This window comes from Ischnura elegans, chromosome 3 (genome assembly GCF_921293095.1).
Source record: "Ischnura elegans chromosome 3, ioIscEleg1.1, whole genome shotgun sequence".
In the NCBI taxonomy this organism is placed as follows: Eukaryota; Metazoa; Arthropoda; class Insecta; order Odonata; family Coenagrionidae; genus Ischnura; species Ischnura elegans.
This window is the reverse complement of record NC_060248.1, coordinates 99,261,112-99,281,258: the sequence shown is the minus strand read 5'-3', so window position 1 is coordinate 99,281,258 and position 20,147 is coordinate 99,261,112. Positions and strand designations below refer to the sequence as shown.

The 20,147-nt window shown below is 39.4% G+C and overlaps 1 protein-coding gene across 1 annotated transcript in view; it reads right to left on the bottom strand.

Annotated features, from left to right (window-relative positions):
• LOC124155232 (protein Wnt-6-like) overlaps window positions 1–20,147 on the bottom strand; it is a 155,626-nt gene that overhangs the window by 60,874 nt on the left and 74,605 nt on the right. Inside the window, exon 3 of the mRNA XM_046528948.1 lies at window positions 6,281–6,391. Within this exon, the coding sequence (XP_046384904.1) occupies window positions 6,281–6,391 (111 nt within the window). The remainder of the gene's footprint in view (window positions 1–6,280; window positions 6,392–20,147) is intronic.

Here is a 20,147-nt window from a genome sequence, read left to right as displayed (position 1 = left end):
CACGAAATTCGCATGCTACCTGCAGCGGACGTGACTTTAGGACTCCTTTAAAAAGGGACCAAGTTCGAACAGGGGAGAGAGTCAGGCAGGTATTAAGCGTACTTTGGATATTCCGGACACGCTTACGCGAAGACCATTTCAAGTAGCCCATCGCGGCGAAATCAACTTCCCCGTCCCAACGGAAGACGATCTTTTATCCGCTTCCGCCGCTGAATCTTGGGCGATGAATGTGCCCCGCTTGGATTGTATAATGGGGCTTCGGAGAAGAAGGAGGAGGGGTGGAACCGAGCGCCCAGCGCGCACGCTGCCTGGCGGCGAGAGCCACGAACAGATTACACAATGAATGGCGCGACGCAGAAACGGTGAGCCCAACTGATTTTTATTAGCCAGGAAACGTCCGCGAAGTCGATGAAGGCGATGAATTACCCATTTTTGCCTCTTTATAATGTTTGCGTGATCAGAATGAATCACGGATGCGCGACGTCGTTTTTTCTCCGAAGCTCAGTAAAGCACGGCAGCTTAGTTTGCCTTTTTTATTTTAACATTCATGGCTTTCAGCATGCAACCGATTCATTGTAATAAAAATAATTTATTCCTGCAATGAGCGAGGAGTTTTTCCATCCATTTCCTCTACCTTGGCAGCGCCGTCAAACGGACGGGGGGACAATCAATAAGATGAGAATAACGATGGCTGGAAAACGTGCATTCGGGACTAAATAAGAACCCCGTTAGCTTCCATTAAATCATCAATAAATAGGATGCATTTTTCAAGATCATGGAGGATCAATAATTCTCAACGATAGAAGCGTGAACAGGAGATAAAAGTTCACTCTTGAAGATACTTCTAGAAATATACTAATACTCTTAGAAACTCCGTTTTAAGTGAATTATAAGCGTAAGATGTTATTCTCAATTTTATAGCGGAAAATAAATAAACAGATAGCTGCATTTTACCTAGAAGAAAATGTCGAATAATGAGGTTACTTTTCCAGAGATGACCTTGATCAATACATTTATTTATAATTCGAGCCAAACTACTGCATGAATATTAGTATTTATTATTTTGCCACATTAGAATCTACCATCAGGACCAAAACCTATGCCATAAGGCGAGTGGGATTTTAGTGGGTTTGGTTTGGTTGTACTGGCAATCTTCTACGTTTTCTTTGCATCGCTTCATCATCCGTTTGAATCTTTCTGTACATGCTAACTTCCTTGGTAACATTTTCTGTTTTAATCAATGGTGCCTTATTTTCAGCCTCAGTTCATTTTTTCACTTTTTGTATTTTTATCTTTAAAAAATGTCACTAATCGTAAATTCAATTCAAATCCGTGAAGAAACTGACTAAACATTTTACATTAAATTCATATGGAAAATGACAAAATATTCAAATTATGGAAGACAAGTTTTTCAAAATAACATTTATTAATCACGCATTTTGATATATTCCTTATTTACAATAACCCTATGCCATTAAAATTGGTATTGATTCTCACTTTTTCCATTTGCTGTAAATTTAAACATTCACAGTAACTGTACACTACGCAAGCTCATCCTAAAGCCTGAATACAGAGGAAGGATACACGCATGAGCTGATGCTGATATTAAGCTTTCTACAGTGTTTTAAGTGTTTTTAATGCTTGTCAAACCTTCAGAGAATAGGCCAATACATTAAAGAAAATCCTTCAAAGATTTTCGTAGCATTTAAACTCACATTTAGTTCCTTAATCAAACGTTTCTTTTCAAAATTTCTTCCCGAGATGAAAATGTTAAGTACTAAAAAGACCACTGAGGCAAGGTTACGAAATTATGTACACAAGGGTTTTATAAAACACATTTAGAAGAGATACATGACGGAGAATGAAAGATGAAGGCAAAAAATTAATCACTCAATCAGTGATTTCAACCGAAAGGTTGGTTCGCATGGATGAGGGTAGAGATCTCTCCGGCCTTAGGCCCGGACGGGTGAAATTCGTATGCATTTAGGGTAGGCGCCTGTTCCTTTCTCTGGACCTCCTCCCACTTCGAGGATTTTTGTTAGGGGTACCCGAAAACTTCACCCGAGATTCGAAACCGGGAGCCTTCGTAGAGAGACAAGCTCATTAGCCACTAGGCTACCACGCTTCCCTTGAAATAATTAAAGGAGCATCAAAAGGTAAGTTATGCAGAGCATAAATACAATGAATAATATTACAGAAATATGTACCACAACATAAATCACCTAAAAGCCCACTGGCACATTGATTGATAACTATATTATTTGTCCTACGGACCCATCCCAAGTGTACCATTAACTACCAGTACGGAAATGTAAACTAAGCAATTATAATAGGACATGTAAGAAGATCGGTAGTGAACAATGGTAGTATACTCTAAATAATTCTCCCCGTAAAATAATTGACGATTTTGAACTGAACCACATGTCTGGTTTACGACACACATGTAAGTGTAATCCGGTCCAATTATATTAAAACAATTTTTATTTCACTTAAGAAAATAAGATAATTTCGGAGATTTTTAGAAAAAAGCTTCCTTAACTGTGAAATTATAAATTTTACTTCAAATTACACTATGATTTACGCGATAAATTATTCCTCTCACAAAAATCCTTTAAGAGAAAATAAAATTCAGGCACAGCTATTAACTTGCATCATTCCCTTGCGGATTCATGGCCATAATGCAAGTTGCGGGCATCAAATCAAGAGACGGTTTGATTGAGAAGACGTCGAGAGGGGAGCAAAAACTCTTAAAGCAGCGGAAAGAGAACGATAAAAAGAATTGAAGACGAAATCAAAAGATACCGAGAACATTGATCCTTTTGCAAATAAAAACACTCATCTCCTTTCTTGATCTAATACGGTTGGTGTCTTGAATTAATAATTACTGCTGCTTATAACCTGATGACTACTCACGGACAAGCTAATATTTTCTTGAAATGCATAATTTTCAGCCTTAAATAAGGACACTGATGGTGCAATTACACATAAACGTGGGATTAAAATGGTTAATGCATTATGGCAATTAATATCACAATGGAATTGTTGATTAATATTCTACTTTTAAAACAAACTTCCTACCTTCGAAGAGTTTGACGTCCAATCTATTCCACGAGCCTCCTCCTTCACTCTATCAATTGACTACTAAAATGGCAACCGATCTATATATCTAATAAATGAATAATCAACAACGTCTTACGACGCGAAATAAAAATTAAACACGGGTTTATGCAGTGGTGCAGACTACCGCTAATCTCGTGGTCATTTTCCCAACCATTTCTACCCTCACAACTATTCTGTCAGTCAGTGAAATTCATACCAAAGCTACCTACCCCCTATAAATAAAAAAAATGTATCCTGGGAATCATTTATTTTTTTAGCATAAAATTAATTACAGCATTCAGCTATAAGCAATCTTTTCAAAGTTACTAAGAGCATGTCCCACAGTCTCTGATGTGAAATTAAGCCTATACAATTCTCCAGGTGTGGTTTTCCTAGCACCGCAGAGATAATATTACTTTTGCACCGACCTAATGAAAATACCGACAAGGATATAAAATATACGCGTATCATACATTTATTCAACATAAGAGGTAGTAGCTAATGGTCAAAATACAATTTTATATCCGCTAATTCCGTAAATGAAAGGGTGGCAATAAAGTAACCGAACTAATTGTTCGATAGCCTGAGACCGCAATATCACTCCTCTGGACACGGCCGATAATGGTAATGGCTTGTAATTGTGATCATAAAAAAGAAACAGTTTTCAATTGCAAGAAAAAACTTCTTTAGACTATTCTGCGATTGCACGAAGCCGTCAGGAGAATTTCCACTTCATCATCTGTACGCATGAAATTAACGATTTTATCGTTTTGTAAAGCTAAAGAGACGTCTAAATGACAGCTTGAAAGTTCTCTCAATGCAATTTAAAAATTTAAAGTTCAAACAAAATCTTTTGAGGTCAGAGAAAGCCTAGATCAAGGCACATCTCTTTCCAATTGAAATGTCATACTGCGTAGAAATGAACTAGCTCCAGTGAATAAAAAAGGCATTCCAACTGGCCAATCAATATCCTCGCAGACATCTATTAGCCGCCAAAAAAGATTTCTTAACGTATGCCCTGATTGTAATTCGACTTTTTATGGCACTTCATTGTCAGTCTAGAAATTTCCTTCGAGCGCAGATACCGTAGCACGCCCTTCCGCAATGAAGGGCATCATAGCTGAGAAAGCTTTTAGCGATATCAAAGCTATAATTCAAAGAAATGGCTCGGCACTATTGGCGGATGTAAACGAAGTACATTTTTTGTAAAATTCCTGGCTTCGAGGAAAAACAGAGACCATACGATGGCATATGAAGTACTGACTAGCAATGCAAACCTCTGCATAAAATATAGCAAGGCTCATAGGTGAAATACGTTAAGTAAATCAAGCTGCGTTGTCGGCTGAATTTCGGAGGAGCAGTGTCTTGATCATTTCATTAATTAAACGAGGATTTTAAAAATTCGTCAAGACTAATACACCCTCAAGAGATAATTGTAAAGCGGATGCAATTTATACTCCATTTATTAGCATGTGACCTCGAAAGGGAAACCCCCTGACAGGTTTAGACACGGAGAACATACGTTAACATATGATACCCATGAGTTATTGAAACTGTGTTAAAAATACCAATTTCCTTATGGAATGCATAATTACGATTTGTGACAGCGGAAAGAGAATAAAAAATGGATAAAACGATCAAAAATGCGCGATTAATCATCCGGGATATCACATCAAGTGCACAATCGAGCAATAAAACCAACAGTCGTATATCTTTAACTTAAAAACAAAATTTGAAAATTATTAGAGTAGTACCAGTAACTCTGAACCTGCATAAAATGACCTGTCCCTGATACGAGCAAAACATTTACACTCAATTGGACACTTTACTTTAGGTAGCCTCTGTCTCGGTCCTGCATGTCAAATTTTTTACGGTCCACATTATATAACCAGCCATAAATGCAGTCCAAAAATATTAGTTCATGGCGAGTTAATAAGATGTCTTTAGGTCCTTGGCCTACCTTCCATTAATTATTATGGATAGGAAAATAAAGAGAGCAATATACTTACATTAAGCTGAAAAAACATTCAAAATAACTTAAAACACTCCTCGGTTGTAAACACATTAATATCCGATAGATATTCCTCACATATATCCAGTTTCATCCGCGTATCATGGATATATATGCGATGTAAACACGTATCCGATCACTCAATGAATAATGTCATCATTATACATTATAAAAATTAATATTTTATTCGAGTATTAATTTCAAAATACAAGACCCCGAAACGTATTGCTTTAAAGCGTTTTGGTACCCACGAGCATCATATTGATATAAATATTTTGACGACCATCTGAGGCATGTATATAGAAGGAGAATGATGATAATAGAACATTCGATTAGACCGATTTCTCGCTTATATCCACTCAAAAGCACCAAGAGTGATTACTCAAATGCAATAAAATATGTTTCTGATTATAATTTCCTCAAAAAGTTGCAGTTATTTATTACTTGGACTAAAAATCAAAAGACTTCCTAAAAGAAACTTCCAGTAATGAGCAGATATAATATATTCGAGTTTCAAAAATCCTATAAATTCTACGCTATTAAATAAATTCTCAATAACGCATTTCTTCACTCAGCAGCAAATCGATTAGGTCTTATAAGAAAAATATTTGTTTCCCACCTCTCGTTGATATGATATCACTACTGTCTTTAAGAACTCGATGACTTTTCACGACAGAATCATTCCACACATCTAAGAAAATACGAGCGAGGTAGAATGGTCTCCGTATAGCTCCCGGTTTATGTTTTGGAAGCTTCAAGGAGTCGATAAAATACTTTATTATAAAAACTACCATAACCTTGAACTTTCTCAGGAGGCGGAACAAAACAACGGCTACGAAAATATAGACGAATTTTTATGAAACTAAATAAACATTCTCCAAAAAAGAAAACTAAAAATATAAGCCTCTTTAAGGCCTGAAACTATATGATCAAGAATCATTAAAAAATTATTTCTAAAAATATTCCAGGATGTCATCCCAACCATTATCATATTTCTGCAAACTCCATTTACGCATTTGGTGCATGCATAACATAAATATAAGTATGCCCATTCCACCTTTTTGAATGATACGTAAATGTCACTTCTTTCAATATAGCTATGCCCTGAAAAACCATCATATAATTCCAAAGAGAATTTATTATTTCACCAATTATTTAAGTTATACCGACCGAATCAGTCCGGTAGGTAACGCTCCCGCCTGTAACCCAAATGTCGCAGGTTCGCGTCTCGAAGAGGGCGTAGTTGTACGAAATACTCTCGTGGTTCGGCTACTGGAATACCTGATGGAAAGACAAACATGCTTATCAGGATCCCAGAGTTTACAGGGCTACAAGAGGCAACCTATCGGCATATAAAACATAATTATTCTTAATACATAAGAATGTCATTTATTTCGCTTGCTTCCTCTCTCTGATTGCGCATTGTAAAAAAAATAGGAATTTGGAAACTAATTAGGACTTAAAACTGTGCCCTAATGGTAACTAGCATATTCATTCCTCAATGCAGAGAGTGAATAATTTTGGCTTACCGTTACGGAATTTAATGTACAGGGAAAATTTTACGCACAATGGCAGTAATTTATAAGCAGTTGAATAGTCACGTGACTTATAACCGGACCTGCGCACATAAAATGATAAGAGTGAGATACAGATTTTTTCCCACCAAGTAATCATTCTGGCCAAGTAAATCCAATTCTCAATCACAAGACATGAGTGCGATTAACTGATATACGAATGAATACTTACAAGCATAATATTAGATCCAAGATAATATTTAAAATAGGAATTAACTCAAATATACTTTTTTAAACTTAATAAATAGATATCATTGTAAGCGACAAAAATAACACCCAGTAATTTGCAAGTTTAGCTCAGCTATCCTGAATATTAAATAACAATAACTTATTACAAACAATACTGCAATGAAAGGAGGTAATTTCACAAGCATCTTTCAAGAGCAGGAAAGTAAGAACACAGCACTATCTAATACGAAAAGCAAATTATTAATTTCGCTTTACTTAGCTTCAAACTGAACGAACGTGATGGGCACGCTATTTAGCTTTATTGGATTTTATATTGGATATAAATTAATTTTAATAAAGCCATAAGCATTCATTAAACTATATACGTCCGTCTGGATCTTGAACCCCAAATTTTAGGATTCTACGTCTACAAAATGCTACCCATCACCAGAATACTATGCAAAAAGGGAATCACCGGCAGATCTCAGAATAGCAAGTAGGAAATGAAGAATGGATGAACACCATCGATGCAAAACAGCAACAGAAAAATCTTCCTTTGTAAGCGTAAACGTGAAAGAGACAGGAAAAAGGGGAAAGAGTTGATTTTTTCTTTTATTTTCGTCATCTTTTTGACTTCCACCGACCAATTGAAGAGCTGAATGCCAGATGTCCCATAATCATTACCCATTAAAGTACACATTCCAGGCACCATCACCCGCCCTTGGTTACAACTTAAATTTGTCTGCGAAAGTACACATTGCGACCTCCATTAGAATAAGGCCGTTTAAACGAAGCGGGAAAAAAGAGATAGGGGGAAGGTTTGAGAGCGGATAATGCGGGGTGAGTTTCCCGGGTGAAAAGGAAGGAGGATGAGGATCTCACGAGCCGAAGGCACAAGTAAAGAACATGGGAGATAACAGCTACCACATACCCAGTTTCAAAACCTGGTAGCAAATATTTATCAGAAGACTCCTAAGCCTTTCTACCGAGGAGAAAACAAAATATTAATCGGCAAATGAAACGCACAGAGGTGGAAAAAATATTGCCTGTATGTACTAAGGTTTTAGAAAGCTGATCCTGTGGGTACGAGGACCAGTTTTAAGAAATCGTGTTTGTAGTTAACGTTTTACCGATAGCTTGAATGAATAATTGAAGTGATAACGATAAGTAATAACACTGAATATGAATCATCATCATCACTGGTCAACAATCCTAGGATTGGTTTGACGCAGCTCTCCACTCAGTTCTCCTATCAGCTAATCTTTTCACTCCTACGTATTTCTTCTCTTTCACATCTCTCTTTACTTGTTCCATATATTTTGTTCGGGGTCTTCCTTTTCCATTCTTGCCTTCCACTTGTCCTTCGACGATTGTCTTCATCAGGCCATCATGTCTCAAGATGTGGCCTATAAGGTTGTTCCGTCTTCTTATTAAGGTTTTCATGAGGCTTCTCTTCTCTCCTACCCTTCTTAGGACTTCCTCGTTACTAACTCGGTCGATCCATTTGATTTTCATCATTCTTCTGTAGCACCACATTTCAAAGGCCTCTATCCTTGCTTTCTCCGCTGCGGTCATTGTCCACGCCTCACTTCCGTATAGGAGCATACTGCAGATGTAGGTTCTTATAAATTGTTTCTTTACTTCCATATTTAAGTTTCCCGCTGTAGGCAGGTCTCTCTTTTGAAGCTCTCTTCGCCAGGGCTATTCTGCTGATAATTTCTTTCTTGCTTCTCCCGTCACTAGTTATCTTGCTTCCCAATTAACAGAATTCATCCACCTCTATCAGTTTTTGCCTCCCTATTTTAATGTTGGTCTTGACTTCTTCTCTTCTGCTGCATACTAAGATCTTGGTTTTCTTCGTGCTTATTTTCAGTTGATATCTACTCATTACCCTACCCATATTAACCAGAATATTTTTCAAATCCTTCTCTGTTTCTGCTATAACGGCTATGTCATCGGCAAATCTTAGCATGCTAATTTTTTCTCCATGGATATTCACTCCCAATTCCTTTTCTTTGATTTCATTAATGGCTTTTTCAATGTAAACGTTGAAAATTACGGGTGACAATGTACAGCCTTGTCGCACTCCTTTCCTAATTCTTGCTTCTTCACAGCTGGGCCCTGATTTTATCACGGCTACTTGGTTTTTGTATAAACTGTGGATGATTCTTCTGTCATTATAAAGAACCCCAATTTCCTTGAGGATTCCAAGCATTGTGCTCCAATCCACGTTGTCAAATGCTTTCTCTAAGTCCACAAACACAACGAATGTTGGCTTGTTCTTTTCCATTCTGTTCTCTATGAGCAGTCTTAGGGCCAATATTGCTTCCCTTGTTCCTTTGTTTTTTCTGAATCCAAATTGGTCCTCATCCAAGTACTCTTCTGCTTTTCGTTCTATTCTTCTATAGATGAATAAGAATAGACATTTAATTTAGTGTGAAAAAAAGTCTAAACGCAAGGAAAATGGTTCCATGATGAATCACGGAATGATCGACTACAGAATTTATTCCGTTTCGGCCGATGACTCGGATTAAGAGAAAAACTGACAAAAGCTTCTGCTTTATTTGGGGTGGTCAGTGGATAATGCAAGACAATATCTGCCGCACATGCAAGGTGTACAATGCTATTAGCATCTGCGCTATCACTGCGCTATGAAAGCCTAAATATGATGTAGGTATAAAACTCTGGAAGGTCATTCACTAATAAAATTTACAAAATCACTTATGTGCTTGAGGATGAAGGGATTTAATGAATGCCGCGCATGATTGGAGACTTTCGTTCACTCGCTCTTTATCCTCGCGCTTGCTGATTGACTCGTGACTATTGCATGAACGACTACAACAGAGTTCACTGGCTCGTCTATGAAAGCGTATCATTATACCGTCATGTGGAAAGTATTCAACTTCGGCATTCAAATGGAGGAAGAGCGCCTTATTTGGTTTATTATTCCGCCGTGCATAATTTCTTAATAAACGTATTTTGGGAAATCGGCAGAGAACAATATCCAAATCAAAACAAATTCCGTATCACAAAACGAAAGACAATGGCAGGTTCCACAATTTATTAATTACTGCGACCGGTTTCTATTACATATTATCATTTTCATAGTAATCGAAACCGATCGCAGTGAACGTAGGTTTTCGCAGCGAGGGGCATCGTTGATAATGGCTTCCGGGTGCAGCTGCGTGTTGCGCTTTGTCGTGCGAGCTTTCGCGACCGTTGCAGGACGCATCATCGGGCGATGATGCGTCCTGCAACGGTCGCGAAAGCTCGCACGACAAAGCGCAACACGCAGCTGCACCCGGAAGCCATTATCAACGATCGCAGTGATTAATAAATTGTGGAACCTGCCATTGTCTTTCGTTTTGTGATAGATCATGAAGGAGTTCCATCATGTTTTGCCTGACACGACTGAATTTACAAAACAAATGCTGCAATTTACTCACGTTTTCATAAGCAGATTTATTTGGTGACCTTATCAAACGCATTGCTTCCATTATAGAACATGAGGTTAGCAAGCCATAATATCCTATCTATTTCGGTATCCCCAACGATTCACAAGGATTTAGCTGACATTGCCCTCCAACAAATACAATAGTGCTGCGCCACCTACGACGGCTACACAACTAAGTTTCAACTAGACCCACTGGCACCTCCAGGCAGCATTGGACGCATGAGGGTGTATCCTTGCGATGGAGGGTACAGGTACACCCTTCTATCTTCAACCGAGAGTAGGGAGAAAGAGAACAGTGGCAGCCGAGGTAGGAGAATAAAAAAGCAGTCAAATACGAGGAAACCTTTTCCTGAAACTCCGCGGGCACCGTGCGAGAGGAGGTGTGAATTGACCAGCGTATGTGTTTCAAGGAGTGGGCGGTGGCAGCCGAAAAGTCATCCGTGGCAGAGGTGCGGAGAGAAGTGGGTGGCGAAGAGGAGAGGGGGCCAGGCGTGGGGTGTGGGTGCGGGGAAGTCCGAACACCCATCCACAGGTACGCTCATGTATGTAAGGAAGCAATTACGTGACTTGCACTAAAATCTGTGAAAATCTCTAAACTCTATAAACTCCGAGTACCCTCATTCTATCCACACGCAGTGGGTGACCCGACTCGTTTCATATCAAGGGCGCTCTTAAACGGAGACTAAGATAATCCGCGGCCCCCTTTGTCTCCAATGTAGGTAAAATTATGAATTTTATAATATTCCAAATGCCACACATATTTGAAAAAGTGGTGAATTGTCTAAATATGATGAAAACGTAAAAATCTAGAATATTAACGCCCGAGAAATTAAACTGGTAGTTTTAATAGATAAAGCAGTAAATAATGGTTATTGAAGCTTTTTCTTCATTATAATTACGGATTATATCCACCATTTAAATTCAAATTTTGATTATATCAGCATCATTTTATGATCATCAAAATCAAAAATTGAATCATAAAATGATAAATTGCTGTTAGATACTCCATAGCCTACGTGCTTCAATTGTAAAGGCCTATCTAACACTATAATGAAGGCGGTACTGTGCCCCACCTCTTATATTTTTTTAAAAATCACCTCTGGCCCCAGGAGACGGGAAGGCATGAGGGAGTGGGGAGAGGAGCAGCAGCGGTCGGCGCGGGCGGGTCCGGCGGTGACGGCGTCCACCGGGAGTCGTCTCGTGTTTGAGGAGGGAGTTAGCGACTTTTTCCTCGCGTCTCCATCCCTCTGCATTGATCTTTCGTAGCCGCCGCCAACTCTACGTCATTCTCCGTGAAGAGGAAAAATCCAGTAGCATATTCGACTCGCACGCGTCGAGGTGACAGCCAGTCCAAGAGCGCTGAGGGCTATTGCCTGTTCTACAATGGACATAACAGTCGTTCGTGCGTGATTTCTTCGGCAGCCCATTTCTGAATGGACCCAGAAGGAAAAAATTCGTATCCAAATGCAGCAAACGAGAAATATAATGATGCGATATCATGTCCAATGATTGCAGCTGGTGTTCATATCGTTTTTATGCACTTAATGAAGAATTTCGCCAACCTTTTGTTTCAAAGGATTCATCCTCTTCGTTCGGGAAGATAAATTGCTTAATTTTTCACCTGTTGCACGTTTCAGCCATAAGTAGCTTTCCAATATGGGGTACACAACCATGGTTAATTATGTTTCATATTCACTACTTCAGGTTTTCTTATATACTAGACTGAAATCAGTCATGGCCAATAAGCTCATTGATTGATCGAAAGCCTGTTGCTCAGGAGGTTGTGGAAAAATAACAAGAGGGTAGTTCAAGAACCAATACATTTAACCAACTAAAGACACACTGAAGCAGAAAGAGGCGTACCCTGTACACTTAAGATAACAACTTCCTATAAAATCTGTTTAAACATGCCTAGCCCTTGATTTCCATGTCAAAAAAAGCGGAACCAAACACTATTTCCACCCATATCATACAGCCGATGATTTTAGTACCATTGCTAATTGAAAAATGAAGGCCATTTCCATCGGGGTGTGTAGTTTTTATTAAGCGTCAAATAAAGCATTGATGCCCAAAGCCAGATGGCCTAGGTTACCAATCCAATACGCAACTGATAAATCCATGAAGTACCCTTCACTAAAACAATTATTTTGGTTTCCTAGTCAAGATACACATGATTCTCAGTATTCTATCTTTGGAAATTGTGAATATAACGGATTTTTCCACGCTTCGGACGTGACACGATGTAACAGATGCCTGTTTCAGGGATGACGCTCCACATGAAAAAGTACGGATGAGTCTGACGATAGTTCTGCCCAGATACCACATGTGTGGGCGCGAACGCGTCAAAAGAGGCGGAGTAGTATCGGCCTAAGAGTAAAGAGAATGGATAGGATCTTAGGGGATGGGAAATAGAAACACAGGGGTGTAAGTGCGTGCGGTGTGGAGAGAAGAGGCAGGCCGCCCCTTGATTGGAAAAACAAACGCCGGCGGGAGGGCTTCAAAGGGAATGGTGTGGGGCGGAGGAGGAGGAGGGGGAGATGGTGGGAGAGGAAGGCAGGGAAGGGAAAAGAGAAGGAAAGGGAGCTGGAAGGGGAATGGCATGGACTGACGATAGAGGATGGATGAGCGCGTTTAAGGGCAGGATGTCACAAAATACACGATACATACGATAAAAGAAAACCGAGCTGGAATGTTGGCGACTGCAGTGACGGCTTCCCATGTCGATGGCCCGAGTTCAAATCTCGGTGTTGATGGAGATTTTTCCGAGATTTCCCGATCCCAGCAGAGTGCTGTGTGGGAGTTACTTTCGGTACCGATCTCCGTCGGTCGGATGGGACAATTAAATGGAGGCGAAATTGAAGGCGAGAGACAATGGTATAGCCATCGCGTTTCGTTAAGAGCAGGATACATCCCATGCAAGGTTTTTCTCTACCCTTCCATCACTGCTCATTCTTCATGAAGCACACTGTAACTGTCGTCTATAGCCTCCCTTAAGGACCCAAACGTCTTAAGAAATGAAAATGGTCACCCAGAAAAGAGGAAAATATCCGTTAAAAACTAATGATAAAATGATACATTTTAGGGATGCTGGCATGATAAGTGCTAAAAATTTGTTTCTCACATTCTTTGAAAGAAATAAATCCCCTCGGGTTCTCTAGCTCTAAATCTAGAGGGTATCAATACGGGTTATCACAACATAACTTGGAAAACTGGACACAGATTACTATTTATGTTGATTCATGTGAAAAAAATACATTCAAAATTTTTTTAAATACCGAAGAAAGAGGCTAATAACTTCTGAATGGCAACGAAAACGCATGCTTACAAACCGGGAAAGAAGAATTCTCCGCTCAAAACCACACCGCATTACTTAGGCAGTTTTTAGGGGTATTCGAATTGCGAAAAATAATTGGTATGTTTTTCGTGAAAAATATGAAAACAATACATGATCTTAATTGTGACAATCATTTTAGTGGTTCCCATCCTACTCTGGGGTGGAGACTTCCCGGCGAAGGTGGCGTATGAATCAGCGATTCCTATTGGTAGTACGTTTAAATTTCCAGTTATTCTACTGCAATGATCGCAGTTAAGGCATTATCTTTTTGAAAAAAAAAACATTTAAGCAAAATTATGATCTCAAAGCAAATCATTTATATCTCTCTCCGGAAAATAAATTAAACCATAGCCGGGGCCAATTAACAAGGCACGATTACACTTCTTACCTTCGCATTAACGTTAAGGCTAACTAACATGTGGACTTCAACAGCCACACACTACCCCTATTCACGTTTCTCGTCCTAAAATGCAAGAACAGCGATGTTAAGGTCAGATCATAATGAATGAGGTGGTATTAGATTTCCACATCACGTGCTTCTTCTATACATGATTATCGTTGATCTTTCCGCATCTAAGGCACCAAATTAATTATCTTTAGTACTCTTCCACCCCTTGATACAAGAATAGCTTACTGACAAATCTTCGCTCTTTTTTTTCATTTTACAGCACAGAATAATTGATTATAAATGTGGCAGTGAAATAAAACGTCTTCCCACAACCAGTAATACTCAAATGTTTCCAAGTTTGATGGGTTCCAATGATTTCGTCCATTCGTTCAATAAAAATTTCTAATGCAAAAATTCCGATCAAATCGCCAACCATGCGGAATCAACCGCTAGTAACAAAACAGTTCCGTTCAATGTTAAAAACCCCCCTCCCGGAAAGGTATTCAAAATGAAACGTTAGGGGTAACCAGTTAATTTTCAATAGTTGCGTACCGGAGAGCGAAAATAAGAGACGAAATGAAATAGCATGGATACCGAGGGGTTAAACTTTGGTCGGAACGAAAGTGGAGTCGAAACTACTGCGGATAAAAACTAAACAAAATCCCCGGAACAATTCCAAAACCAAAAGGAAAAAATGCCGTTATGTCCTGGATTGAAAACTGAACTTCCCAGTATCTGAAATATATCAGTATCAGAAATAGAATATCGTACTGGAATGAAACTATGGGTGGTACTCAAATTTTCATCCAGTCGCAAACGTAACATTACATTTCGCTCCCTTGCTAGTTTATTTCTGACGGGATATATATTACACGCCTCGCACAACATCCTCAATAAGCTAAGAGATCCCACCATTGAACTATCACCCTTCTTATACATGTGCCATCACCACTATTTCGCTAATTCAATCAAAGAGGAAAAAAGACGTCTCCCTCATGGCGGAGCAAAACATTTTTCGGTGCAGTCAATGGAGTCTTTTGAGGCGTCAATTTGGTGATGAAACGGATATGAATGCCTCCATTGTGGAATTCTACTTTAAATGGCTGGGTCGAGGCACACCTGTGAGGCCGCCCGCCCATATCTCACCCACCCACCTATCCATCCCCCGGATATTTAACATGCGGACACCTATTGCCGTCTCCCCTGTCACTCTCATATCTCATTACGAATTCATCGGGCGTTCCTTCGATGCATTCATTAGGCACACTGAATCCTCAGACTACCTCACGACTATCAATTCACCCGTCACACCTCGGGCAGGGAAGGGAAGAAAGCAGGGGTTAGGGCGAGGGGGGGGGGGGAATGGCGATGACGTAATCACCCTCCAATCACGCCTCGCCCTCGGCGGCGAGATAAATGGATTCACCAGAACGAGGTTAGTAGTGTTCTCGGGAAGAGGTTAAGTGTTCTCCAATCCGTTAACACTCTCTGGGGCTCTACTCCCTGGAAAGGAAAACTTATACACCAAGAAATGACCAGCATCCGAGCCGCACTACATTTCCACGTCCGAAAGAAACGACCAAATAAGAAAGATTTTTTTCCGAATGGATATATACAGAAATTCGTATTTACCCCGAACAGCGTACACAGCAAACAACAAAGGCTTTAATTATTGCTACTTCCAAAATCAATTATATTAAGACCGTGAAATATTCTCGCAACAGGTTAAAAGTCCAAAACCCTTCCGTCAAAGGCCAATTGCAGCACCTATAGAGGTAGTATATACTTAGACGATAGGGTTGTTCAGATAAGTGTGAACTTATCATTTAACGCTTTTGGTGATTGAAAAGTATACATATATCAAAGTGATTCACGCGACTATACTCAAAGGAAAATTCAAAGAAGAGGAAGTTCTCATTCTGAGGATACCTATGATCCTACTGATATGCCCTTTTAGTTTAAATGAATACCGTTTCCAATTCGTGTTGCATTCACGACGACGATATACAAATCACAAGGTCAACCGCTGAGCGTTTGTGGTCTGAATTTAGAAAGCCCATGTTTTTCTCATGGTCAATTATATTTGGCATGTTCACGTGTTCGTAAACCATCCAATTTATTTGGTCTTGCGCCTTATAAAAAAACTGTTTCACATTAGAAGGTGCTTTATTCAAGAGAATTAACCCGAATGTGTTGGGTGGACCTGGCACGTTAACACAGTTTAATTTTTCAGAAGCGAGTTATAACATGCTCGCCACGTGCCGTGACGTATTACTACTGCTCCCTATGGGCTATTCTCACAAGATTTTGCATAAACTTGCCCCGATATCGGGGAAAGTTTACTCAACAGACTTAGACCAAAAAACATTTCTCTACGGTTAAAAATACAAAAATTGCAACAACTGAATGCATAAAATTTTGACTTTACTAACCGCATTATGAAACTGCAATGTCTAAAGTGTCCTAAGTCGAAGCATAAAAATTAGAAAATTCACTGATAAAAGTCCGCGTAAATGTGCCCCGGTCTACCCCCTACTCTATCTAGATCGAATGAGGAAAATTTATTTCTTACAAGCCATTTTAATTCTTATTTTTATTGAGTTTTTGTTTTTATGTCATAATAATAAGTCAAAAATAATTGAAATCGGTAGAGGCGTTCTTGATTTGTAAATGGTGTAATTAAACTGCTCATTGATTGTTAGGCGGTACGATGTTTGCCGGGTAAGCCTGTTTATTACAAAGGAGTGATGATTTATGCATGCTAAGCACCTGTATTTCAAGAAATTATATACATTCAAATTATAATTTCTCCCTTTTTATAAAAACGTTTCCTCAAAGCTCATCAATTTTCAAGACAGTACGCTCGAGTTAAAAGTGATTTCTTTAGCTCTCAGTACCGCGAAAACAACGCTCATTGAGTAAATTGTTTGGCTCTCGATTATGCAAGGCAATTACGTCACTCTTGACAGAGATTGCAATCTGCGCATGATTGCGCACGAGAGATTAAAATGACAAAGCAGAAACTGAAGATGGGGGTCCTGTTTGAGGACTCATAGAACGTAACACGCTTCACTTGTTCTCCGGTTTCCTTGGCTTGCCATACATCTAGGAACTCCGGTTATCTATCTAGGTACCTAGTGGTACCTAGGTACCATCTGGGTATCCCTATTGTGAAGGGATTTTGGTAAAATAAGATAAATTTATTTTCCTACGGGTAGCATCAGCACCCACAAAATTCATTCAATTATCACAAACTATTCCATAGGCCAACAACCTTAGCATTATAAAACCTTACAGAGCAACAAGTAAGAGCATCAAGTGCTTTGAAATGAAAAGAGTGCAAATGATAACGGAATATTTTTACGAGAAACAGTGAGCATTCTTATGCATAATGAGAATTCAATTCATTGTCATTTATGAAGTACAAAGTATTTCAAATACACCACTCCTCAGCATTTACTTATAAATTGCAACCCGGGGCAATCTTATGCAGGAAAATCAAATCTCTTAACCCTCCCTGGAATCTACTGGAAAGCAAGACGAGAGGCAATAATCATAGTATCAACTAGACGGGTCATCCATTGTATTTGAGAGAGACATGGCATCGCCCAGAGTAAAAAAAAGTGAAAGGATGGGTGGGACATCTTGCAAACGACGATTCGTGAAGTGAAAGGTAGGATTCCACCCTCTAGGAACGCGCAGTGGCGCAACGACGCATCTTGCTCGCATAAAGAGGGCTGGCGAATGCCATTGCCACGGGTTCTCACCACCACTGGAGGCTTCATTGTCCTGCGGTTCGCGACGAGACATTCTCTCCGCTCACAATTCGAACGCGCACGAAATGACAGAAGTGTTATCGATCAAGCCACACTTAACGTCGTCAAGTACATCACAACCACACTGGAAGATGCGCACCGATGGAATTCAATCCCGGTGACAATGGGGTGACGAGAGAAATATTCATTCGTAGGTAATGCAAAAGTACTTATATATGATGAGCTGCATCGCTCACAGCATCGACTAAACGACATTATATAATAATAATAGCATTTAGAAACTAGGACCAATTTTGGAGCACTTAAAATAAAAATCTCTGCACTCCCAACATAAAAGACATTTTCGGGCAGCCAAAAATAAAAAAATATCACAGAAAAAACAGGAGTCCGTCAGAGCAAGATGAGGTAATTGATTATCAAGCACCGTTTCCAAGGTTAAGACCATAATTCCGACGGAATAAGTGAGTATCACAATTTTGACAGCTTTTCAACTCTTCTCACTTCATTTTCCATTAGCCACTCCGAAGTAAGAGTTTTCTTAAGTAACATGTATAGTCTTGTTGCGCTGGCTTTTACAGCCGTTCTTATAATTGCCACAAAGCTTCAAAAATTAAATTATTTTAGGCTTCGTGGCTAATTCCGAATCATGTAATGCAAGATGCATAGTGAGTAAACCGTCCTTATAATCTAAACTGAATAATTAGCACTGAAAATTATCTGAAGCGAATCATTTTTTTCATTTCCTTTCCATATTGTGATTTTTCTCTTATTTTTGCTTGATTTTTATGCCAAATAAGGGGTGGTTCATTTTCATGCTGGTTTCCGCAGGATATTTTTGGACTTAGTGCAACAAAAATTTAGAAAAGTAAATTACCTAAGAAAGTACCTTACCTATAGTCCAACCTATGACCTATCCACATGCAACATTTATCACACAACTGTACTCAAAAAGTCACGAAAAATAGGTACCTGTTGTAAATCAATGAGGTTTATCAAAAAATAGTTACTAGCGCGGATCAACTTCTCAAAAGAATCGTAATTTCAGTCATAACTCATTACCTTAGACTCATCAGTATATGGTACACACCCATAAATATATCGCTAATGTAAAAATCAGGAAGTTAATCTAAAACTTGATTTAAATAAGCGAAATTCAACGGGTTCTACCTGAAAGTCGTATCCTCCATCGGCCATCAGACACACGCAATGTTATGACATTTATCTTGAGACATGAACAGGAAAAGGAACCGCAAAGGGTTTTAAAATAGGTATTCTTTACTCCTCCACGTTGCATTCTGAAAATGGATCCTATAGTATATCACCCGTCCATTTACTGTTCTCTAACCCGTCCTCACAGCCACGCGGTCGAACCCAGTCACCCTCTTTTTCCCAGCATTCCGAGCGTCCATCCAGCCACGTGATTGGTGGCCGACGATTCGACGCGGGACAGAGAGCGAAGCATTCTACCAGGTTGAGGCTGTGGGGTGTATTAACATTTTTTTCCGCTTCGCATCGCAGCGAGTGAATTCCCTGGTGGCTTCAGCCTCCTGCATCGCCTTTGCGTGCTCATGTCGAGTTATACGGCGGGATGCGTGGCAGGACTCGGTTGCACGGACGCGGGCTTATCATGAGGGGTAGGCGGGTGGAAATTGCAACCACCCCAGCCGAAAAGGTGTCCGGTTACAAGAAGAAAGTCCTGTCGCGAACGTAAATATATCAAGTTCGGGATTTACCCGGGGATGGAAGAAAAAAATCCATTCTCCTCCAAGCAGCTCTCTGGTTCCCTCCCGGGAAAACAGTACGCGTCTTGGCTCGATGGCTTGTCGAGTACGTTTTCGTCAAATTAAGTAGGTCAGTATATTTCACTTCCTCCTTACTGCTAAAAGTTTACCAGTAACGGTATCGATTGACGCAGAGTAAATTTAGATTTACTTCATCGATCAAAGTGCCAGGATTACATTCTGGTTTATGTCCTTCTCATTACTAAACAGTTTTGCCTTTCAGGATTTTATGAGCAACATAAATCTTTTCAATCTCAAGAAATAAAGTTACTGACCTTCCATACTTCAGATAAATTCCCAGTCCATGATGATAATCTTTCTTGATTTTCACTCACTGAGAAGTACTTAGAGAAAGATTAAAATTCTAGCTTCTTACCGTTCGACCAAGGCGCAACTCAACCCAAAGGTCATAAAATGAGGAGGATATAACAAAAATGCAGAATAATTATTGGTTGAATAGGCTGATTCCTCTTCTTTAACACTTATTTCTATATCCATATAGATATAGATAGCAGATATATTCTCGGCAAAAATTTCCGAAGAAAGGCACACGCAAGAAATA